The 25,884-nt window shown below is 38.3% G+C and overlaps 1 protein-coding gene across 1 annotated transcript; it reads left to right on the top strand.

Moving 5' to 3' along the window:
• Nucleotides 1-23,782: 23,782 nt before the first annotated feature.
• LOC147614962 (uncharacterized) lies at nt 23,783-25,379 on the top strand. Its single transcript, XM_086779820.1, has one exon. It carries the CDS (start codon nt 24,059-24,061, stop codon nt 24,719-24,721), a length of 663 nt encoding a protein of 220 aa, XP_086635946.1. The 5' UTR covers nt 23,783-24,058; the 3' UTR covers nt 24,722-25,379.
• The last annotated feature ends 505 nt before the right edge of the window (nt 25,380-25,884 follow it).

Consider the following 25,884-nt stretch of genomic DNA (forward strand, 5'->3'; position numbering starts at 1 on the left):
TCATGATCAGTGGGGCAAAACCTCCAGGCTCCACTTTTACCTACTCTCGAGAGACAACCTCACATGGCTTCGAGACATAAAAGACACAATGAGGAAATATAGCTTGAACGTCTTTAGCAAGCAAAAACGACATGATCGAGAGAGCACATGTAACTGCATATTAAATATGGGATTAAAAAAAGAAACAAAAGGAAAAGGGAAATACTCAACTATAGAAGGTTTGAAATGCTATTTTATATGCTTGTGGAAACACACACATAAAATTATGTTTGAAATCTTAATACTTATCATCTTTTGTTTGAAATCTTAATAGTAAAGGATTTTAAATGATGAAATCTAGATTAGGGCGCGAGGCCATGCTCTAGAGTCCACCCTCCACCACTTTGAGTCATGGTGTCTACCAAGATAGAGAAAACACTAAAATACATGTAACTTCAGGTTAAAGCATGCAATTAGCAAGATTGCAATCATTGTACAACATCCTTCCATAATAATTTAGATTTATGACCCCGAAGGGCCTTGAATGAAGAGGGCAATGAGTATTCTTCCAGTCATGTTGGGCATCTTTAGGTTTACTTAAACCCTTAACCCTTATACTAAGGTGATGTTTGGAAAATGGAAGCCCAAATTTAATATAAAGGTGGCATTTTGATGCCCACAAAAGATGGCAAAAGCATGTCTAATTTTTCTTCAAAGTCTAGCCTTACACTTCAAATTTAAGCCCATACTAGCTATGAAGTTCTAAAAGATTTTATGGGATATGGAAGCTCTGTAAGCATGTAGTCGTTTTACGCGGACTTGTGGAAGACTATTATGGCTTGTTTGTTGGTCCCTCTATGGATAATTAGGGGATTCCTAATTACCACTATGTTTGAAGCATGGCATTGGGGTGATTCTGAATATTCCATCTATAGATGTTACAGCTTGTCTATCCATACCTTTGTGAATAATTAGGGGATGCCTAATCACCACTATGTTTGAAGAATGGCACTTGGGTGATTCTGAATATTCCATGTGTAGAACATGTGAATTTAGGCATGGCTCGAACTAAGCGTTAGATCTAATGCTTATGTGTTGTTGTGTAATTTACGCAGGTGTTGCTAATGTGTAATGTGTTTGAATTAACAACTTGTAGGTTGGTGAGATTAGCAAGCCTTGTGCTCGTAAGCTGCTATGGCTGGGATATGATGGCAATGATTTCGTGTGAGAAATTATCGGGAACGTTTTCCCCTTTAGTATTTTGGCTTTGGCGGGATAGTGAATGATTTTGGTATTTTGGCTATGGTATTCACTACAATATATTTTTGTGTTTGGTTAGCTGGCCACTTTTGTTATACATAGGAGTGGACCTATTAATTTGGTTACACATAAATTAGCCCTTGGGGTTTTATATGCATTTTTTCTTAGTGATTTGGATATATAGAAAGGGTTTATTTAAGCTTTTTGTAAAAGCAGCTCCTATTTTCTATAAAGAGAAAGCCCATGCAAGAGTGTACAACTATTTTTGGCATGCTGGTTATTTTTGTGAATAAAGACATAAATACCCAAGATGTGGAAGTATGCCCACACTTCTTGGGGGGGGGGGGGGAAGGGAGATTGCACCAATATCATGGTGAAGATGATGTGTATTCCTCTATTCTATCTCATTTTTTAATGTTATTTTATGTGAAATCTTGTTAATTTAGTTCAATTCTATGGTTTAGTTCTTGCTGTTTTGTGACTTCTAAATTATTCTTCAAAAAGTATTTCAGGTCCCTTGTAAGTGGTATTAGAGCAGCATAGGGATCTTTGGGTTTGAAGAATAAGGGGAAGCTCACAAAAATCCAAAGGGTAAAGAAGACAAAGATTCAAGAACTTATGGACAAAGAGTGGAAGGTTCATGGGAAATTTTTGAGCCACTAGATCAAGATTTGAATCAAGAGATGAGGTTTTAAGCCACCTTTATGCAAAAAACCACTCTTTTTTAAGACAAACCACCCTTCTTCTTCCAAAAACCAGCTTCATGAATCTTAATCCTTTACCTAATCCATATGTATGGATGATATAAAAAAGTCAAGAGGAGTATTACTCTAATCACATAATTGCTAAGCACTTCGTATGCTTAAAATCCATAATCAATGGTAGAGGCTTACCCATAAATCAAATTGAGGGGAAAGTGCTTATTGGTGATTATAAAGTAGAAAATAATTTTGGATTTAAATCTTTAACCAAGCTGAAGAGAAGCATGATCTTTAAGTTCATAATCAAGAAATAAAATCAAAAATTTCCCTCTCCCTTTCAGTGGGTGATGGCAATGAACATTGAATTCCTCAACGCCGCTGTGAGTTCTTCTTTTAGCACACTTTGTGGGTTTTCAGATTGTGTAAAAAAGTAAGAGACATCAACAATATGGTACATAGACCACTAATGACAATGAGGCTTATTTTAAAATCTCTTTACAAAGCTTTTGATAAAGCTTTTTTTTAAAAAGCTTTAATTCCTAGAGTTTTTTTTTAAGAACAGAAACTATTTATTATTGTAAGGGCTTAAAACTCCCTCTTATGTGAAGCTGTGCTGCCGACTGGAAAAGCTTTAGATTAAAGCTTAGCCAAATCTATGTTTAAAGAGTTAAAGTTTAAAAACATTTAACTTTGAAACTTAATTTATTCCCATGTAGTCCGTCTAATTAAGCATATTTATGCTTTAAAATATTATATGATATAAGCTACGGATTTTGTGGATTTGCATGCACATACTCTAATGCTAGAATCACGCACAATGCATATTCAGAAAAGTTTGCTTGTTCTTTTTGAAAGTTTATAGACCATACAAGAGACTCTTAAATAGTTGGTCACTAGTTCAGGGTTTTGGAGTGTCCCGATTGATACTCCAAGGGCATATACTCTTGGGGGGTCAACTCAAGACATCAAAATGCTCAGGAATCAAGAAGTAGTAGCTATTCTCAAGAGCATGAAGCCCCTAGTGTTTTGCGAGAAAGAGAAAGAGCATAATAAAGACGTCGTAAACACTTTTTTACAAAAGTGAATGGACTTGCGCCTTTTGAAGCATTCTTCTGATGTTGTTTGTGTGCTCTAGGCAAGTATCATGTTCGAAGGAAAGGCCTAGAAGTGGTGGATGAATCTCAGCGAGAGCGATCAACCTACGACATGGGCTGCTTTTTAAACACTCTTTGGAAAGACTTTTTAGCTCAGAACGAGAAGGATTGGAATTGGGATGCTTTGGACAATTGTACGTTGGAAGGTATTGTGTTGAACCAATATATTTCTAAGTATCGCGAGATAATTCTCAAGCTCAAAGGCTTGGATGACTTCCAAAAACTATGAGGTTTTCTACGTGGTTTAGATATTGAATATTAAACTAAGGTTAAAACTCAATATCCTAGAACCTTGGAAGAGGCCATAAAAAGTGCACAGATCTTCGATGATGAAATTGAGAAGAAACGCACAGCCAAGACAACTTGGGTTGGAACATCCAACTTCTGTAGTTCTAAGGGGAACAAATGGGAGGGACTAAACAAGGTAATGATGCGGTTAGGAAGGCTTAGGGGCCAAGGGGTCCCCTATCTCTGCAAGATTATGAGAAAGCTAAAAGGAAAAGTTATGTTTTATTTGCATGGATGCTCTAATCATGATAATAAATAGAACTGTCCAAAGAATTGTGGCAAAGATGTCGATAAGGACGATAGTAAGGCTCTTGATAAAGGCTTGCTGTAGCACATGCCAGAAGTAGGGATCAGTAGTGGTACTACTAGGCATTGTGAATGTGTTGTGTACAAGGCCTTGGCTTGGCTAGCTAGAATCAATGAGGAGATGGTTCAATCAGCAGGCTGACACGTGGCAACAAAGCTGGAACGGTTGCTGTGGCTTGTAGCTAGGACCTCTCTAGTTTTGCATTTGGTGGTTGTCGATAGTACGCACTCTATCATTTAACCGATCGACAACACCGGCCTATATATCTTGCTCACCCTTCCTGCACTATAAGCCCCTCATGCAATTCCTGGCCGACCTTACCCTCCTCTGCCCTTCTTTAACATGTCCACCCTCCCTAGCTAGTGTGCTTGAACACCTCAATATATATTCTTCTTGCATGTCTTCAATTGCCCTAGTCTCTCATTTAAGTATAACCACCTCAACGCTCATCTTTCGGTGTGTTGTAATTGCCTCCAATGTGGGAAATCATCTTTCGTGCATCTACCTTACACCTGCCTCAGTCATTCACGGTAGCAGCAGTAGTAGTAGAAGATCATTCATCAGAATCATGCGTGCACTCGACGATCGCACGTGCGAGCTAGAGGAGCCAATGAAGGTGGCCGAACTGATGCTGGAGTTCCCCAACCACTTCATAGTGGAGTATGATGAGCATATTTCAGTTGTGAAGCGCGTTACCCCCTTGCCGCTCAGACCACGACACATGTGCCTGCCATGTCTACGTCCTTCTACCCATGCACTCTATCATGAATAAAATGATTCCTTTTTCTTTATGGACTTACGGGTTTTTAAAAAAAAAACAATAAAAAACCCCTTCTATAAATGTATTTCTCTAAATTAACCTTAAATTTTTAAATTAGAAAACCCCTTCATTTGGACTCACGTGCTATACTTACATATGTGTTTCTCTCTTATTTCTATTTTTAGGTGAACCCCCCGAGGTTTTTTTTCTCTGTGTTTCTCTCTCCTCTCTATACTATTTTTGTGCCTCTCATATTCTCTTTGCTTTCTTTCTTGAGGACATTTTTTCTTTTTCTTTCTTTCTTTGTCTACTTTCTCTTTTTTGTCACCTGTAACCTTGGAATTAATAAGGAGACCTTATCAAAAAGCTATCTGTAGCCATGTAAAACCTGGCACATTGACATAGACCAAAAAGCCTTTAACACGGGACCTCAAATAATTTTTTAAGAATAATTAAAAACTCACCAAAACATCAAGAACTAAACCATAGAGTTGAACCAAATTAACAAGATTGAGCATAATAAAGAAAAAAACATGAGATAGAATAGACATCACCTTCAACACAATATTAGGTGCAATATGCCTCCTAAGAAGTGTGGGCATACTTCCACTTCTTGGGTATTTATGTCTTTATTGGGCCACTTAAATTTTACTCCACAAGGTTTATAATCGAGTAAGAAAAAAAAAATTAATCCCAAGCTCTTTTACGGAGGCACAACTGAAACAAACCGCTAAAGGCTGAGCTAATGGGAAAAGCCCATTAGAGAGCCCCCAAAAGTGAATTTTTAGAAGTAATATTTACTTATAAATATAATAAGCCATATTGGTATCCAAAGATGGATGACCACCATACTGCTGACCCTCGGAGTGCTCAGAGTGCTCGGAATCTTCTGAGGTCCTCGCAAGATGAAGATGAATACATGACCAAAATCGGCTGGTTTTGGTCATGGCAAGATGAAGATGAATACATGACCAAAACCAGCTCGTTTTGTTTGCGTCGGTAGTATATTGTCTAGCGACCTTGCTATAGACACCGCTCTCATCCCCTTGTGTGCAGATGTAGAGAAATATTGAACAATTTAAAAAGTCTTCTTCTTGAAGTATTTTTGGATGTCTCTTTCTCTCCTTTTGCCGATACGAGAGAGAAAGAGAGAGATCGTTCCCTCCTTTTGGATATATGAGAGAGAGAGAGAGAGATGACATTTGTCCTTAATTACTGCCCATAACTGCTACAAACGAGAGGGATAGAGATGTTGATATAATATTTGACTAGTTTGTAACCAGATTTTACGTATAACCTTCATTAGGGGCTGTTTTATGAAGCATTTATCTTTCCGTGCGTTTAGAATCAGATTTTGACATAAAATTAAAAGTTTTAGACCACATAAAACTCTACAAGAGTATATGAGATGTTAGAAAGTCAAATCTCTGTCGTTTTGAGTTATTCGACTGCAAAGTGGGGCACTTGGCTGTTTTGGACAATTTTATGTTGAAAACACAACTTTGGCCATTTTGAATGCTCTCAAAAGGACTCTAGAACTCATTTTTAGAGAGCCATTAGAGAGATATATTTTATAGAGCATTAAAAGTCCTAAAACTCTGTAGTTTTGACTTTTCACTAATTCCAAATAGATTGTAAGATATTACTCTCCCAAAGAGGCCAGTTATTAGGCTTTGCCTTAGAAATCAAGATTGACTATCTTATCTATATAGATTGGATGGACTAACTATGAGGAACTTGCCAAACAAAAGAGAATCAAAGTACCAAAATTGCACACAATAATTCACGAATAAATGTTTAACTCTAAACAAATAAGAGATTCAAACATATTAAACATAGACCTGAAATAAGCATGGAAGATTAACCATAGACTTGAAAACTCTGCACAAAATAAACATCACCATCTACAAGGATTGGGTTAAATCTCTCCCTCATGCGTGCTGGCTCCTTGCACGACACGAGTATGTAATCATATATTACCAAAATAGCCCTTGAGCCAATCGTGAAGCTTTTTCCGAAAATAGGGCTCTTTTTACAAAAATAATCAATCCTTCTAGAGGATGTTCACACACATCTAGTGTGTACCAAAAATAATAGTGAAGCTCTAGCTCACACACAATACACCCGTGCACTTCAGTGTACATAAATATTCGAGTAAAAAGAAATGGCACGTAGCTAACCAAAAATAATAAAGTATAATTCATAAATGTCAAGGTGATGTAAACACTCATGCACATGACAAAACCCACGTGACACCTCGTTCAATGACCCTCGCACGTGCAACACCTCATTTCGTGACCCTTGCACACTCATGCCTATGCGACACCTCCTTCATGGACCCTCGCACAAGTACGATGCCTCATTCGTCATCCTCGTACTCATCATCTATAGTCAACAAGTCAACATGTTAGGTGAGGCAATCAAACACCAAATCAAAAACACTAGCATACGTACACATGGCATCACCCAATCACATCATGCATAGCTTAGACCCGCAAAGCATGTTCTTATCGCACTTACAATGTAGTATTTAATATGACATCACTCACAATACTAATTGCAAGCATGGCACAATGGTCAGACGGGCGTCCTCGATAGACCATAGAGTGCCAATAATGTAACATCCCTCTTGCTCGGGTTAGCAACTGTCCTCAGTTGCATGTTTGATAGGAGTGGGTTAAGTCAAGACACGTGCAGAAAAACCTCTCGGGCATCCAACGAGCATCTTCTCTTGGATGGTTCTTGAAGGTGGAAAGATATCGGTTATAAACATGGCTAGCTCTTGTAGTAGTATGCTCAGTCAGCAATAATTGCATTAGGTACTAATTGTTCTTCATCAACTAGCTCTAGAGATTCTTCATAAACAGGATGAGTAAGGATTGGTCCTTTTTTAAAGGATCTCAATAGACTAATATTAAAGGAGTTATGAATCCTCCAATGGGATGGAAGATCTAGTCTATAAGCCGGGTCATTGAGTTTGTCTACTTTCTTAAAAGGACCGTAGAATCTATGTGCTACTTTGAAAACAAGATTCTTTTCTACACTCTTAAGTCTCCTCTTTTCTATCCTCAAAAGTACATGGTCTCCTTTTTCAAAAATTATGGGTTTCCTTTCTTATTGACCTGCTTTACATACTTTTCTTATTGACCTTCAAAAATCATGGGTTTCCTTTTCTTATTCACCTGCTTTACATACTTTTCTTGAGACTTCCTAATAGCCTTCTCAACTTGGTCGTCACATGAATAGAGCTAAAGTCTCTAGTAAATTCATCAGTGGCTTCTTTAGTGCGGGAAAGGCGTCATCGGAGTGGGAAGGGTCTTTCCATACACTATCTCAAAAGATGCTTTCTTAGTGGCAAAGTGAGAAGTGTTAGTGTAGGCAAATTGGAGAATATGTAAATATTTATCCCATTGCCTAGGCTGTGATAAAACATAGGTTCGAAGAAGGTCTAGGATAGTGCTATTGGTCACTTCAGTTTGGCCATTGGATTCAGGGTGAAAAGCAGTAGAGAAATCAAATTTGGTGCCTAAATTATGAAACAATGTTCTCCAAAAATCGCTACAAATTTTAGAATCTCTATCTCATACAATGACTTTAGGCAAACCATGATGCCCAAATATATGCTTTAAAAATAAATGAGCAGCTTGATGAGTAGTCAGTTTCTTTTTACATGCCATGAAATGAGCCTGTTTGCTAAATCTATCAACTACTGTCCAAATCATATCATTCTGATTAGCAGTAAGTGGAAAACCAGTAATAAAATCCATTGAAATTTGCTCCCATAGTTCATTGGGAATTGGGAGTGGCATAAGTAATCCCTGAGTTTTTCCCTTATAGCTTTTAATCTTCTGGCAAGTAATGCATTCGGCCACAAACTTGGCTACATCTTTCACCATAGAGGGCCACAAACTTGGCATTCGGCCACAAACTTGGCTACATCTTTCACCATAGAGGGCCAATAATGTAACATCCCTCTTGCTCGAGTTATAAAATGTGAGTATCTCAAACAAGAAAGCGAAGTTAGTAACAATAATTTCAACTATTTGCACATGAATTTTCTATAAAATTTCAAACTTAATTTAGCTCAATAAATAATTTTAAATATGAATTTCAGTTAAATTTTAATTTTAAAAAAATATCATCTCAGCTTGAGCGACAAAATGAGAATTTGGAAAAAAATTTGAGAAAGCAATAATATATTATACATATATATATATTCAAAATAAAAGAAAAATGATGAGAAATTGATACTTAGACCGTAAAGCATCAAGTTAAGCATTAATAATTCTCCATGAGTATCTAAAAGCAATTTGGAAATTTTTTTCCAAAATAGTCGAAGTTGCTCAAAATCTTACTGTAATTTTTCAAGAATTTTCTACACCTTTAACATTTTTGCAATTCTGAAATTTTCTTCTATGGTTAAGTGTTAAGCTTGATTAAGCTTTTAAAACCCCACATCTTCATGTAATCGGTGCAGCGCATCCACGTGGGATAGAAGGAGAGCAGATGGATGTTGATTATAGAAATTAGCTGATGTTAAAAGTCTTGGGGTCTTGGGGTTTCTCAGCATGGAGATTCCATCAATGTCGTTGGATCTGAGAGAGATGCACAGCTATAGAAAACTGTTTTTCATCTTCTAGGCATGGTTTTGCAAGGCTTTAAAGTGGTTTTTGAAACCATACAAGTCTTAATCCTTGGGATATGACCTTCATCTTTGGATTTATGCCTTTGCCCTTTGATTTCTCCAAGAGATCTATGCCTTCTCTTTGAGTGTGCTTGGCTTTGATACTAGTATCAGGAACTTGCCACACAAAAGAGAATCAAAGTACCAAAATTGCACACCGAATAAATATTCAACTCCAAATAAATAAGAGATTCAAACATATTAAACATAGACATGGAAATAAGCATGGAAGATAAACCATAGACTTGAAAACTGTGCGCAAAATAAACATCACCATCAACAAGGATTGGGTTAAATATCCCCCTCATGTGTGCTAGCTCCTTGCACGACATGAGTATTTAATCATATATTACCAAAATAGCCCTTGAGCCAATCGTGAAGCTTTTTCCAAAAATAGGGTTGTTTCTACAAAAATAATCAATCCTTCTAGAGGATGTTCACACATACCTAGTGTGTACCGAAAATAATAGTGAAGCTCTAGCTCACACGCAATACACCCGTGCACAATAGTGTACACAAATATTCGAGTACAAATAAATGGCACGCAGCCAACCAAAAATAATGAAGTATAACTCATAAATGTTGAGGCGATGTAAAAATGCCCATGCACATGACAAAACCCATGTGACACCTCGTTCGTCGGTGAGCCTTGCACACTCATGCCTGTGGTGACACCTCATTTGGTGACCCTCGCACAAGTATAACACCTCATTCGGCATCCTCGTACTCATCACCTATAATCAACAAGTCAACATGTTAGGTGAGGCAATCAAACACCAATATCAAAAAAACTAGCATGCATACACATGGCATCACCGAATCACAGCATACATAGCATAGACCCGTAAAGCATATGCCAATCGCACTTACAATATAGTATTTAATATGACATCACACACGATACTAATTGCAAGCATGGTACAATGGTTGGACGTGCATCCCCGATAGACCATAGAGGGCCAATAATGTAACACTAACGCATAAGCATAGTTAAGACTTAGCTATAGTGACTAGAGATGACCTCGCTCATTAGAACATGATAATTGATTTTGTTAAAAACAAGGATTTCCATGTGACTTAAAATATAAAGAGAAGTTAAAGATTGTTTAAATTAAAAGCTTGTTTTTTACTTGAAATTGATTGTGATTTATTTGAATATGCATGCCTTGAAAGATTATGGACTAGAGACGATTGTGAAATGATATGTATGAGTTATGAATGCTTCGTTTTGAGATGAAGGATTGACATGCACGTGTATGACTGATTGATATACACGTGTATGATGAGACTCGACATGAGATTTTGAGATTAGGGCCGGCCGTCCCTAGAGAGGGAATGTCAAACAGATAATGTGATTTATGCCCTCTGGGAGTCATTTGGTAGAACCCAGAGTGGACGAGATTTACTAGAGGCATACCCAGGATAGCTACAATGTCCAGTGTGGAGGTTGGGTGGACGGGCATCGGAGAAAGCCCTAGATTGGCTCGATTTTGGTCATTAACCATGTTGTCGAGCATGGTGATGATGATAGAATCTTGAGATAGACACATACATTGTGATTGATTGAGATGCCATGTTGTAATTGATAGAGATTTATATCATGTGAATGTTTGTTTGAGAAAACATGATTCTTTCCTTATGTGATAAGAACCTTCGATATGGCATGCATGCTTGTTTGCTATTTGAGAAGGTTTATTTGATTGTATTGTTATATGTAGAAATAGTAGGATTAAGTGAGTTTAATGTTTTCTTAGATTAAGCTGTACGATTAAGATGTGGATAGATTCAGGACCATCACACTTGGTATCAGAGCATAGTTTACGCAGTCTGCACTTAATTGCAGAAGTTGCATGTCTTGGGTGGATGACACATATTATTTTCTATTTTTTGTGATACAACCAAAAGTATATTTTCTTTGAAAAAGCTTTTGCAAATTTTTTGTATAGTCACAAGATGGCTCACAAATCCATTTTATGATGAGAAGGAAAACTTATGCAGAATAAGAGACTGTAGATGGGTCACATATTTGTTTCCAAAGATGATAGAAAAGGCGTGGCTTGATTTCCATTGTATACAAAAGGTGCATAAAATTTTTGAGCACAAAAACAAGCCAACATCAGGTGAGGTACCTGAGGGATTAACTACCGGAGATCAAAAATAAGGCAAAGTATGCAAGAGAATGTATGTGGATTTTCAAGTAATGACAACACTCAGAGCAAGAGGAAAAGCTACTGCAACTATGGCCGAGGAGATTGAAGAATATGCACATGTCAATGCCACTATTCAACCAGTATTGAGTATCTAATAGATACATTGATTATCGAGTATGTTGATTTTATCCAAGAGATAGCTAAGAAATGGAAAATCAAGTTAAGAGCTTATTATATGAAGTTAAGATCTTAGACAAGCAAGTCGTCAAGTTGTTCTTTCCAAGGCTACTTGAAGAAATATTAGGACAAAGACATATGGATATTTATAGTTTTCTTGAAAGTCAAAAGCATACTTCTCAAGTACTATATCAAGTATAAATGGGTTGTAGACCGCATACGTTTTTCCATGACAGCAGATTTGATCAAGATTACGAATAATATATTTCAAGTGTTGATTGACTCGGGAAGCACTTATAGTTTTCAATCACCCACATGGTTAAAAAGTTAGGAATAACTGAATTTTACCAAAAGAATCGTATGGTAGAGCATGCTTTGAGAAAGCAACAGACATGTAAGGATTGTGTCAAGAACATGTTTTTTGCTCATAGAGGGTTTCCAGTGGTTTTTTAACAGTAAAGATTCTAAGTGTTAAAATTAGGTAAAATTTTAAGATTTATTTTGCAATTAGTTAGTATGCTCAAAGGAAGCCTTTAAGTGTGTAGATGGACATGCAAATCGAAATTTGATAACAAAGGAAAACGTGACCTATTTTTGGAATCCACTTTCACACACAACAAATTTTCGCGATTCCTGTCGCACTGTAGACAGAATACGTTCTCGTAATTTTAAGTACCCACATGACTAATAGCTGATAACCGTACGCGAAGTTATACCTGTTGTTGCAGGTTGCAATCTTGACAACAGATCTGAGAGGCTTGCCAAATCTACAAGCAGCTCTTCCACAACTTCTAGAGAGTAGACATGGATTCTCAATCAATCAAGACATCAGTAAATATATTGGGGAAGTACACAAACACTCTTTCTATTATTTTTATTTAAATTCTTTTTAGATTAAATTAATATATCGATAAGCGTGTATATGGGAGAATCTTAGTCGATGTATGGCATTCTTAACCATGGCAACGATGGGGAAACATTGCGAGAAGAGGAGAGGGAGAGGGGTTTCCCGCTATCAAGGGTCTTTATGACCATTGTACTTGTAATATTTCCATTTTGATGGAGAGCTCTCCATCAAAGCTCTCTATTAGCACTTCTATGTAAAAGCTAGGGCTAGGGCAAGGCAGAAAGAGAGGAGAAAGAGAAAGGAAAGAGAGAGGAAGGAAAAGAAAATCTCACATAGAGAGGATGGTTGAAACTTTCCATAAAAGCTTGGAAAACGCAAAAGGAATCAATCTTTCCATGAAGGCTTAAGAGAAAAGAAGAAAGGAATGAAGAATGGAACAGTGAGAGAAGCACATACCTTGGAGAGGTAGAGAGCTTTGATGGAGGGAGAGGTGGAAGGAATTAGGAGGGAGGAAGAGCTGTTTCCACCGTCATCCTAGCCATGTGCAACAAAGGATGTAAGGTAGAAAGAAAACACAGCACGGGCGACGATTTAATTAGGCGGGAGTGTGATTTTACAGGTCATTGTTAAGCAACAAAATTGGCAGCATGATTTCACTAATTTCATTGTTGGGCACCAAATTTTCACTACTATAAATGCTGCGTGTAGCACCAAAACCCTAGGCCACTTTCCACCTGGCAGGTCTGGATAGTACATGTCCTTTTTTACTAAAATAGAATCATTTTTTGTTTGATTTCAGATGTCTGATAGTGATCAAGGGCTAGATGTTGGTTCCAAAGCATGGTTGACCAAGAAGATACGATGTATGTGTGATCGATATAAAGGCCAATATATAACAATGTCATATAACAATTGACACTACAAGGAAAAGCGACCATAGGCGCGTTTATAGACGCATTTTGACAATGTGCTTTAAAATGTTATGGACGCGTTTATAATCACGTCTAAAATCGTGTCTACAGATACGCATCTATTTTTGCATCTATATACGCGTCTATAATGATATAAACACGCACATATAGACACATAAACAGACACCTTTATAGCCTCTATTATAAATGTGCTTATAGATGCGCATATAGACGCGTATATAGATGCATAAATTGATGCACTTATAGATGTGCTCTTGAATTTAAAAAAATCCAGAGAGCTGCCTGTGCAGATGTATAGCTCCATTTTCTACACATGCAGCTAAACTTTTTACATAGGCAGCTCTCTGGTTTAAGGTTTTGCTTACTTGTACATAGACGAATCAAGATCAGCAAAGATATCAACATAAAAACTTAAATTAAAGATAGATATGTACAAAAAGATTTGTGAACACACTTCGAATATTGATTAAAGAAGATGAGAAATTACATTTTATATTTAAAAATTTCTCCTTACGTGATCGTAGCCACATAAGGCTTGAATAAAAACATAGGTACATAAAGAAGATAAAAATTTTCATCTTATATCCAAGAAATTGTCCATACATGATTGTAGCCACATGAGGCTTGAAAAAGACACATAGTTGCATAAACCAAAACTATACATGAAGAAAAACTACAAGGAAAACTACTCGGAGGAGTCATCACTCTCCAAGTAATCTTGTTCTCCTCCTTGTCCACTTTGTGCCTACACAAAGTAAAGATATATATAAATAAAAATAGAAAGTATTATAATGGTCGAAATATGTTTTGTAAATAAAAATAAAAAGTATTACTTGCATTGGTGTTCTCCTTGCTCGATTGTATTCTTTGTCGGAGATGATCCCTTCATCGTGAAGGTAATCCCATGTATCTCCTCTACTGTGTGGCAAATGATGGTAGCCAATCTCTGCTGGGGTAGAATCTCTACTCACAATGTCAGGCTACATCACAAGACAAACATTATAACACAACTCAAATAGAGAAAATACAAAGAAAAGACATGAAGTTGCACTATACATACAAACTCGGCCTCCCATGATGCACGACCTCCAGATCCGAAGTGTGACGATCCATATCGCTCCATTTGTATTCGTCGCTCTTCTCTTTGTTGCTTGTTCACTACTCCTTCTAGGACCTTCTTCTTGGCTTTCTTCCACTCGCCCTTATGATGAGCAGTAGATGGCTTGCCATGTCCATTTTGACTGGCATCTATTTGGGCTTTCTCCTCCTTTGCATGTCTCCTTACTAGAGACCTCCTATTCTTAAGTATGTCTTGGATTTTGTATTGTGTCTATCTACCGTTAAACCTTTGGTTGTGAGGATTAGGATACTTCTTGTGGACAGCTTTAATGGAACTAGGCTCTCCCTTTACTGCTAAAAATATATAAAGCAGTCTTTATAGTGTGCAAAAACTACTTGGCACAAGTAGTTTACCACCTCCTTCCCACGAGAGTCATGAACTATGCCGCCCACATCTGTGATATCATAATATGATATATCACCATGATGTGGTGGTGACTCTGAAGAACTATCCCCACCCCCAAACCACTTCCCTAGGCATCCTCTATCTCCTATACCTCCACTCCTAGTGCTAGTGCAGCGTGAGGTACGACCGCCACTATCTCCACGACTACTCTCCCCGGCAACGACTGCCACTCTCATGAGAGCCATGATGACTGTGAGGTGTCACATCTCCTGAAGGTGCAGGTGTAGGAGATGCATAAGCACTAACTCGGGCTGACGGATGAGGGGTGAATGTAAAGGCAGGTGAAGTGCCTAGCAAGGGTAAAGTGCCTGGCAAGGGTAAAGTGCCTGGCAAGGGACTCTGTTGGGCTGTGGGTGTGGACCTGATGGTAAAGGGGTGCCTATTGCATAGACTGCCAAAACAACTGCTCAGGGGTGGGAGTATAGCCAAAGATGCCCTCTACCTCCCTAGCAAACCATCGTTGAGACTCAACGAGAGACTCAACCTGTGGGTCTGTGGGACAAGAGGACGAGGACCTAGGCCACATACACAAACAAAGAAAATATTTAAAAAATATTACGAAATGAAGACTTACCAGCTCTTTAAGTCAATTGACCTTGGGAATCATCTCATTCTTCAAAACATAAAAAATAAACAAATATTAAGAAAGCATGTAAGCCGTTATGCAAACTGGGAAAATCATCTCATTCCTAGCACTATGCGTTATGCAAGCCTTTACGCAAGCCTTGCATAAACCATTATGCATTAGGCCTTATGCATAAAGCTTACACATAAGGCCTTAAGCACAAAGCACTGTGCATAAGGCCTTAACCACCATGAGGCCTTATGCATGAGGCCTTATGCATAAAACACTGCGCATAAGGTCTTAACCACCATGAGGCCTTATACATAAAGTACTATGCATAAAGCTTATGCATGAGGCTTATGCATGAAGCACTATGCATAAGGCCTTAAGCACGAGGCCTTATGCATAGTTTAATGAATGAGGCCTTATGCATAAAGCACTGTGCATAAGGCCTTAACCACCATGAGGCCTTATACATATTGCACTATGCATGAGGCTTATGCATGAAGCACTATGCATAAGGCCTTAAGCACGAGGCCTTATGCATAGTTTAATGAATGAGGCCTTATGCATAAAGCTACGCATAAGGCTTATGCATAAAGCTATGCATGAGGCCTTATGCATAAAGCTTATGCATGAGGCCTTAAAGCCAAACACGAGGCTTATGCATAAAGCTTCAAGCATAAGGCATAAAGCTTATGCACAAAGCATAAAGCTTAAGCATAAAGCCTTAAGCATAAAACTTATACATAAGGCTTATGCATAAAGCTTAAAGTATAAGACATAAAGCTTAAGCATAAGGCCTTAAAGCTTATGCATGAGGCTTATGCATAAAGCTATGCATGAGGTCTTAGGCATAAAGCTTAGCATGAGGCTTATGCATAAAGCTTAAAGCATAAGGTATAAAGCTTATGCATAAGGCATGAAGCTTAAGCATAAGGCCTTAAGCATAAAGCATAAAGCTTATGCATAAGGCTTATACACAAAGCTTCAAGCAAAAGGCATAAAGCCCATGCATAAGGCTTATGCATAAAGCATAAGGCTTATGGATAAGTCTTATGCATAAAGCTTAAAGCATAAGGTATAAAGCTTATGCATAAGGCTTATGCATAAAGCTTAAGCATAAGGCTGTAAGCATGAGGCCTTATGCATAAAGGATGCATGAGAATTATGCATAAAGCATAAGGCCTTAAGCATGAGGCATTATGCATAAAGCTTATGGGTAAACCTATAAAACAAATCCCTAGCACCCAAGGGTGCAATAATAATAGAGGAAAGATATGAAAGCACTTACCTCTTTTTTGTGATGTTGAAAGAGAGGATTAGAGGACCTACAAAACCAAAAAAAGGGTGAGCAAAAGATCAGTAATGCATACATACAAACCAAGAAAACATTAAGAAGATTAGTAATGCATACATACAAAACATTAGTATTCAAATATTAAGAAAATATAAGCTTATGCATAAGGCATAAAGCTTAAGCATAAGGCCTTAAGCATAAAGCATAAATCTTATGCATAAAGCATAAAGCTTAAGCTTAAGGCCTAAAGCCCATGCAGCATAAGGCTTATGCATAAAGCATAAAGCATAAATCTTATCCATAAAGCTTAAAGCATAAGGCTTATGCATGAAGCATAAAGCTTAAGCATAAGGCCTAAAGCCCATGCAGCATAAGGCTTATGCATGAAGCATAAAGCTTAAGCATAAGGCCTAAAGCCCATGCAGCATAAGGCTTATGCATAAAGTATAAAGCATAAATCTTATGCATAAAGCTTAAAGCATAAGGCATAAAGCATAAAGCATAAATCTTATGCATAAAGCTTAAAGCATAAAGCATAAAGCCCATGCAGCATAAGGCTTATGCATAAAGCATAAAGCTTAAGCATAAAGCTTATGCAAAAGGCTTATGAATAAAGCTTAAAGCATAAGGCTTATGCATAAAGCGTAAAGCTTAAGCATAAGGCCTTATGCATAATGCATGCATGAGCATTATGCATAAAGCAGAAAGCTTAAGCATAAGGCCTTAAGCATGAGGCATTATATGCATAAAGCATGCATGAGCATTATGCATAAAGCTTATGGAAAAACATATAAAGAAAAAGCCTAGCACCCAAGGGTGCAATAATAATAGAGGAAAGATATGAAAGCACTTACCTCTTTTTCGTGATGTTGAAAGAGAGGATTAGAGAACCTATAAAACCAACAAAAGAGTGAGCAAAAGAGTAGTAATGCATACATACAAACCATGAAAATATTAAGAAGATTAGTAATGCATACATACAAAATATTAGTAATCAAATATTAAGAAAATATAATAAACAAACAAAGAGGCCTACCTTGGTTATTTGTGATTTTTGAGGTAAAAATCTATAAAATAGCAAAAGAAAAAGTGAGCTATATAAACACTTGATTGTCTTTTTTACAAAAGAAACATAGGGTTCAAGAAGAAGAGCAAGAGAAAGAGCAAAAAGAAGAACAAGAAGAAAAGGAGTAAGAAGAAAAAGAAGAGAAAGAGACTCACCACAACCTTAAGGTATGTACCAAGGTAAACTCTTACTCCACAGTCCTTTCTAAAGCAGATTTGCAGCCTGCTGGTGATGAAGCTTAAGAGGGTGACAGAGTCTTGAGAGGGTGAGAGAGGGTCACAAGGTTGAGAGGATGAGAGAGGATTAGAAATCGGGTAGGATGCTTTTGAGAAGAACTGCATGTTGTCAAAATACTGGGAAAACACTCTCGGGTTTGATTTTTGATCTTTTTCACCATAGTGCACGTTTATAAAGGCATCTGTATACACGTCTATTCTACAGAGTAAACGCATTTATAGACGTGCTTTTAGATGCATGTAGAGACGAGTTTATAGACGTCCAAATAGATGCGATATAGAACAATTTTTAAACACACATAGAAAGATGAAAATTATTTATTCTTTTTTTGAATATGCAAGATGTCTTCATCAATCAATTCTTCTAGTGATGATGAGTCCCTTTGTGTTCAAAATCGAGATCGTTGTTGGTTGCAACAAAAAATAAAATATATGTGTGATTGTTATCGAGGATGTATGCATTGACAACGTAGCATTATGATGCATCACATTTCAATGTGTGGAAAATAAGAACGGATGGGGTCAATGGTAAGTATACTTTGCTTATATTGTAAGAATTTAATTAAGAATTCGTATTCAATGGAGACTCACATTGAAATACTCGTGTGTAGGATAATGCGCCACATCCTTCTATGTTAACTCATAGGCAGCATCAAGAGGCCAAGCGTCATAGAGAAATGGCTGAAGCTTCACAAAACAAAGAAGTGGTGGAGGGTTGGAATGATGGAGATACAAGCCCACCACCCTTTCCTCATGAGATGGCGGAGGAAGAGGTTTTAGAAGATATGGTACGTACTCTATTTGCCAATGAGCATAGTGAAAATGAAAAGCCATGGAAAATGATCACCTTTATAACGTGGCTTCGACCCCACTTTTTGAGGGATGCACATATCCCATTCTACCTGTTGCTCTCGAGTTGCTCAACTTGCAAACAATCTATGGATGGAGCAATGCAAGTTTGAATGCACTTCTCAAGTGAGTTTTCTACTTTCATAAATTGTCTACTTCCATTATAGATATATAAGAAGTAATAAAATTTTTTATTAATGTAATTAATTGTTTTGTCGATAGGCTTTTGTCGAAGATGCTTCCAAAAGAGAATAAATTGCCAACCTCAAGAGACCAAGCAAGGCACTTTCTGACATCTCTTGGAGGCTTAGATTATACTCGCATCATGCATGTATCAATGATTGTGTTCTCTTTCGTGGGATACATGCGGCGGCCCAAGAGTGTCTTATTTGTGGCGTGAGCTAAGATATTGAGAGGACCTTAAAGGTCTACATGTGCCGCATAAGTTATTATGACATTTTCCCATCATTCCTTGCATCCAACACATGTTCAAGTGCAACTTTATTAAAGAGCTCATGTCATGGCATTCCTCTCATCGATCCAATGATGGAAAGATGAGAATTCCCGTAGGCACTCCTGCATGGAAGCACATCGAGGAAATGTGACCAAGCTTTAAGGAAGAACTTAGACATTTGAGACTTGGATTGGGTATGGATGGTGTTCATCCTTTTGGAATCAAGAGCACCTCATATAGTATATGGCCAGTGGTAGTGGTGAATTACAACATTCCTCCATTCATGGCAATAAAGAAAGGACATGTCATGTTATCCCTTCTCATTCCTGGGAAACATAAGGTAAAGAATATGGATATATATCTTGAGCCCTTGATTGATGCGCTTGAGATAATTTGGAGAGGTGTCCATGTGCATGACATATGTTGGCCTCCATCTTCACGAGACTTTCTCTTGAAGGCTATCTTGATGTGGTTGATGCACGACTTTCCTAGTTATGGTGAATGTTCAAGTGAGTCAAATGGGTTTCTATTCATGATGATTCTTTATCATTGTATTGTTTTTTGACATGCTTGAATGTCTATGTTGTTTAGGTCTCTCCACATCTGGATACCATGTATGTCCTATTTTTGGTCCATTATTGGTGGCATCTAGGCCAAAGAGCTTGAAGAAAGTGATATATGAGAATCATCATCGATTTCTCCCTCATCATCATCCCAAATTTGCTCGTTCTTGGATGGGAGTCCCTCCACATCCACTAAGCATGGGAGATTAGAAGGCATTATGGAATGGAGTGGAAAATCCTCCGGCATGAATAGGTAATATATCATCAACATAGAATTCCAATACAAGCTTTGGATGAAAAGATAATCCTCTTAATATTTGTTGTTATTTGATAAGGTACTCTATCTTCTTTCACCTACCATATTGGACGGCCTCGAAATCAACTATCTTCTTGATCCAATGTACATCTTCAAGAATGTCGCCTGTAACATTTGGGATCACTTGAGAGGAACACGGTACTCCTTTCTTGTAAGAGAGGATCTACAAAGCATAGAGAGGATGCAAAGAGCTTGGCCACGAGAGGGACCAAATGGAAAGACAATTGTACCTCGAGCACCTTGGATATTGACAAAGAATGAGAAGAAGTTGGTGAAAGATGCCATTACTACATTCCATACTCCAACAGGGTGCATGAAGTGTTTAAAAGGTGCCCTCACAAATGGAAAGACAATTCTACCTCGAGCACCTTGGATATTGACAAAGAATGAGGAGAAGTTGGTGAAAGATGCCATTACTACATTCCGTACTCCAATAGGGTGCATGAAGTGTTTAAAAGGTGCCCTCACAAAGACAAAGAAGAGAGGTGTTGAGAAATTATATGGCTTGAAGTCCCACGATTGGCACAAGATGTTTCAAGTAGGTGAAACATTGAAGTTGTACATATTTAACTTGTTCAAGTAGGTGAAACATTGAAGTTGTACATATTTAACTTGTTCAATCATGATGTATCTAATCATGGTGTACAAAAGTCTATAGTTTATTCCTCCTACTACCAGCATTTACAATTGTGCATCCCACGAAGTGCGAGAGACGATTTATAAGATGGGGGAGCTTGTTAGGTTTGTATCCAAAACCCTCATAGCCAATTTTCTACACACATTTTCCTTAGAATGATTTTTTTATTGTTTCACATTGTAGATATGTGAGCTCAAAGGAAATCTCTGCATAGGTGAAAATCAATAAATGACATATCAAGCTTTCTCTCCTTATATTGAGCAAATAGAAGGTGGCAACATGGATGTGTACCTTGAGCCTTTGATTGAGAAGCTTAAGAAACTATGGCTAGATATCAAAGTGTACGATGTCTCAAGGATAATAAATAGGCGTGATATAGAGGTGAAAGGAGTTTTGCTTTGGACAATGCATGAATATCACGGGTTCTCAAAGTGCTCAAGTAGATACTTGAACTTTATAACTTTAAACTTTTCTTACTCTACGTCTCAATCATCTCAATTTTAAAATAGGTTTAGCAACCTCAAGACATCATGCATGTCGGATTTATGGACCATCACTTATTTTTGAAAGACTCTCTACACTAAAGAAGGTAGTGTATAATAAACATCATTGATTTCTCTGTCCTTCACATCCCCAGTATGTGCCACATGATGTCTCAGGACTTGTGAGATGAGAGGTAGGGATTGGTTTGAGGCATGGACAAGCACCCCAAATCTACCACCCGATGGGATGTCAAGACACTCATTCGACTTCCATATTGATGTGAGTTGAAGATAAATCATCTCTTAGACCCCATACATATAATCTTCAAGAATATGGCAAAAAAATATCTACGACCATTTAATTGACAAAGATACCAAGGGTACAAGGGATGACTTACCAAACACTGGATGCCTTCAAAGTGCATGGCCAATTATAGGTGACAGCGGTAACATGGTCCTACAAAAGGCACCATAGGTACCAAAAAGGAGCACAATAAGGTGAAAAGTGTGATTTCCTCTTTTTATACACCAATGGGAGTAATGCATTCGTTGAAGGGTACCTTCACAAAGACCAAAAATAAAGGAGAGGTACAACTATATGGCATTCGTTGAAGGGTACCTTCACAAAGACCAAAAATAAAGGAGAGGTACAACTATATGGCATCAAGATACATGATTGGCAAAAGATATTATAGGTATTCAAATCATTTTCTCTTTAAGGTATATAATTCAGAGGCTCACATACTAACTTCCATTTTTTATATGCATAATTTATTCTTCCAATAGCTAGTTTGTGGAAACAAGAAGGTGAGAGAGGTTGTTTTCGAAATGGGATGCTTGGTAAGTTATGAATCTTCTGTTGAATTCATTATCTATGTTATATTTAATATTTGGTATTCTCATGTAATCACAAGTTATGTATAATAAATAGTACACATGATTGCTATGTATGTAGGTACGTATTCTTAAAGGAGTTAGATCCTACATCCATTGATATGGCTCATCTCAAGGACGTAGTGTGTATGATTGAGGAAACTTTTCCTAAAATAATTCTCACTAGCCAATTGCATCTTGTGGTGCATTTGGTTGATGAAGTGGAACTTTGTGGTGTTGTTTATGTTCGATGGATATTTTTCTTGAAAGATTCATGAAAACCTTAAAGGACTTTGTGAGACAAAGAGCAAGGCCAAAAGCAACCATGGAAAAGGGATGGTTGGTGTAAGAGTCTCTTGTGCATACCTCAAAACACCTCTCTCGCATAGATCTTTCCATGCCACAACTGTGGAGTAATGAGGAGGATGACCGACTAATCACTAATGTGCCACAAGGAAAAGAAAGGTAACAAAGATTGGATGAAGCATTATGCCAAAAGGTAAATACATTCTGCATTCTAAATAGTCCTATTATGGAGAAGTGGATTGGGATATACAAGGATACAATCAATATATGAGAAGATGAGAGAAGAACTTTGAGAAGAGCAAATAGATGCTTGCCATTTTCACCCGGCTTAGAACCCCTCCCAAATGTGATCAATATAGAATGGCTTCGGAAGGCAATATCGATGGCATAAAAAAAATAGAGAGATGATCACAAGAGAAGAGCATGAGTATGCACAAGGATGTGACCCTCAAGTAAGTATATTCTTCATCTCTGTCTCATGCTTTGATTGTTATATACCTTGTTTAATGCACTATACTATATATTATGCTTTTGTCTAATGCTAGTACAAACTATATAATAAAATATGGTCGGAGGGGAAGACACTTTTCAAGGAGCGTGTGGATTCTCAAAGAAACACATTTAATTGTGGTGTGATGGAAACTTTTAAGCAAAAAAGTAGACTAGTGGAAATAATACCAATGTTATACCCTCTTGATTATTGTGGAACTATTCAAGATATTCTTGAGGTTGGGTTTAGAGCATTCAGTCTATCCATCTTTGATGTCAAATGGTTCAAGGTGATATATAGAGGTGCTCAAGACACCGTGAGTGAAGAAACATCCAAATAGTTTTTTCAAATTGATTCCACCAAGTTTTGGAATGCTATGCTGCTATGCTCTCGACATGTCGTAGTGCTATACACCCTCAAATTTGAAGCCTTCTCAGCCCTTCTTCGTGCATGGTATTCGGAACATAAATTCTCATCCCTTCTTCACACATGTTATCCTCCACATAAAGGGATGAAAACTTTTACCCTCCTTCAAAGAAAAGCTCAATACTAAAACGTTACTTAACATGCCCTTTTTAATGAAAGCAAAGAAATGTGGTTAGTTTCTACCCTTGCAAATGAAATAATGGAATCATCCAATTAAATCTTGGAGGCACCCATGGAATTTGAGGCGGCTTGAGTGCTGGGCCAGAGGTCGTTGCCACGTCTGTGATGTGTGCGTTATCACCTTACCCTATATGGGCCACATGCCTTGAAAAGTTGTGATCACCTTCGCCTGCTGTCTGGGCCACCTGCCTTGAAAAGTTCGATCAAAAGCACGCCATCCAGCATGCCAATCCAACGACAAGTTAACTGCTCTGTCTTCCACCACACATGATCGACAACCACACTCCAACTAGATTGCTTTTGAAGGCACCTCTAATATCTAGCCCATGATCTATCAGAGTAGGAGATCATTCATCCCTGTGAGGCAATCTGTTCAGTATAGTAGGATATTTCTTCTGATCTGATCAAGCTTAGCTAGGCTTGCTCCGTTCCTTTCAGCGAAGCTCTACAGCAGCCAATTATTATCACCTTCAATGCATTAGCCTCCTGATTGTGTACTTAGTATTCTGCTTTAAAAAATCTGCCTAACCTGCCAAGCTAGCAATATTATCATGGGGAACTACATCTCCTGTGTCTGCCTCTGCACCTACGCTGCGACATCAAAAATAGTATCAGTAATCAAAGTGGTGCACTCTGTGAAAGTCCAGGTACTGGTGTTGGGCGGGGCGCCCATGCAGGTGGCCGAGCTGATGCTGGAGTTCCCCGGCCATTTCGTGGCCGAGTTTGAAAAGGTTTGCCAGTCGGATGGTCAATTAGTAGGAGGCAAGCGCGCCGCGCCCTTGGCTGCAGACGATGAAGCCAAGCCCGGCCGTGTGTACGTCCTTTTCCCCATGCACAGGTTGCACACACGCGTGGCTTCTGAGGAGTTGGCCTCCTTTGCGAAACTTCTTCATTCTACTTGTTCTGCAGCTGCAAAGGCTTCTAAACCTCCGAAGCGTGGCGTGATCACAAGTGCAAAAGTTACCCCCCTCGATCTCCACGCTTCTATTTGTGTGCAAGATCCTCTGCTCTCATCTGAGCATCAGCCGTGTAAGGATGCTGAGGAGAATGGCAGCATAGATAGCACCCCGCAGCTCTTACAGCAAGATGACGCAGAAGCATTAACCTCCCATCAGAAGCAGTACATGCTACTCACGAGATCCAAGTTATGGGCTCCCAAGCTGGAGACCATCAGTGAGAGCTCGCCTCTCACATTCTCAGCCTTCACTGTATGATGAAGAAGAGATAGCTTTCCTGCATGTTCTACAAATTTTTATCAAGGCCTTCATCCAGTCCTAACGCCGAAGAGTTCCACCTCGCACATGTACATCGACTTCAGCCTTCATCGACAACTGGGTGTCTACACACCTTCTTCTACAACAAGGGCGGGCAGCAACGTTGCTCATTCAAATCCTCTTGGTGTCTCCATGTCTTCTACAACCAGGGCGGACAGAAATGTTCCAGCTCTTGGGTTGCGCATCGGCTTCAATCTTCATCTACAATTGGGACGTGTGTCTACACGCCTTTTTCTACAACAGGGCGCCCTCTTGGTGTTTACAGGTCTTCTACAACAAGGGCGGACAAATTGTTCATTTAAACCCTTTCTGGGTGTACCACACGACCTCCATATATGTAGTCACGTGGGTGTTTACACAGCTTCTACAGTATGTGCCCCATCAACCGTGCTCACCTCTGTAAAAACATGTACCAGTTTTTAGGTGATCAAAACCTTGTGAGATGACAACTACCTCCCTCCATGTTGTAATGCCAAAGACAATCATAGACAATCATGTACCAGTTTTTAGGTGATCAAAACCTTGTGAGGTGAGAACTACCTCCCTCCATGTTGTAATGCCAAAGACAATCATAGACCTTTAAAAAATTTGCTTTGTATGGTTGGCTCTCTCTCTCTCTCTCTCACACACACACACACACTCTCTCACATACACACTCTCACATACACACACACACACACACATGCACACACACTTGCATGCATGTGCATCCCCCCCACACACACACGTATACATGCACACACACTTGCATGCATGTGCATCCCCCGCCCACCCACACACAAATTCTAGTATCTTTAGAGTTTTTAGTCACCTGATGATGTAATTGGCCTTTACATGATATCGATTAGAAATGTTACTTAGCAATTTATTAACTCTAAATAATGACGTTCCAGTAAGCCACTTACAAAACTGCCCACGCAATCGTATTTACCTTTGGAAATATTATTAGATTTTTCTAACAATTTCAAACCATCACAATTAATTTCAAAATAGGTGGATGTCGTAATAATGGAAGTAGAGGGAGAGATAATGCTTGTACTATTGCTTTGCAACATAGCTATGCATTGTCAAGATGGTGTCTCTAGATGTATGTGTGTGTGTGT

The sequence above is a fragment of the Cibotium barometz genome, chromosome 41 (genome assembly GCF_041138505.1).
Source record: "Cibotium barometz isolate CiBa-2024 chromosome 41, ASM4113850v1, whole genome shotgun sequence".
Lineage (NCBI taxonomy): Eukaryota > Viridiplantae > Streptophyta > Polypodiopsida > Cyatheales > Cibotiaceae > Cibotium > Cibotium barometz.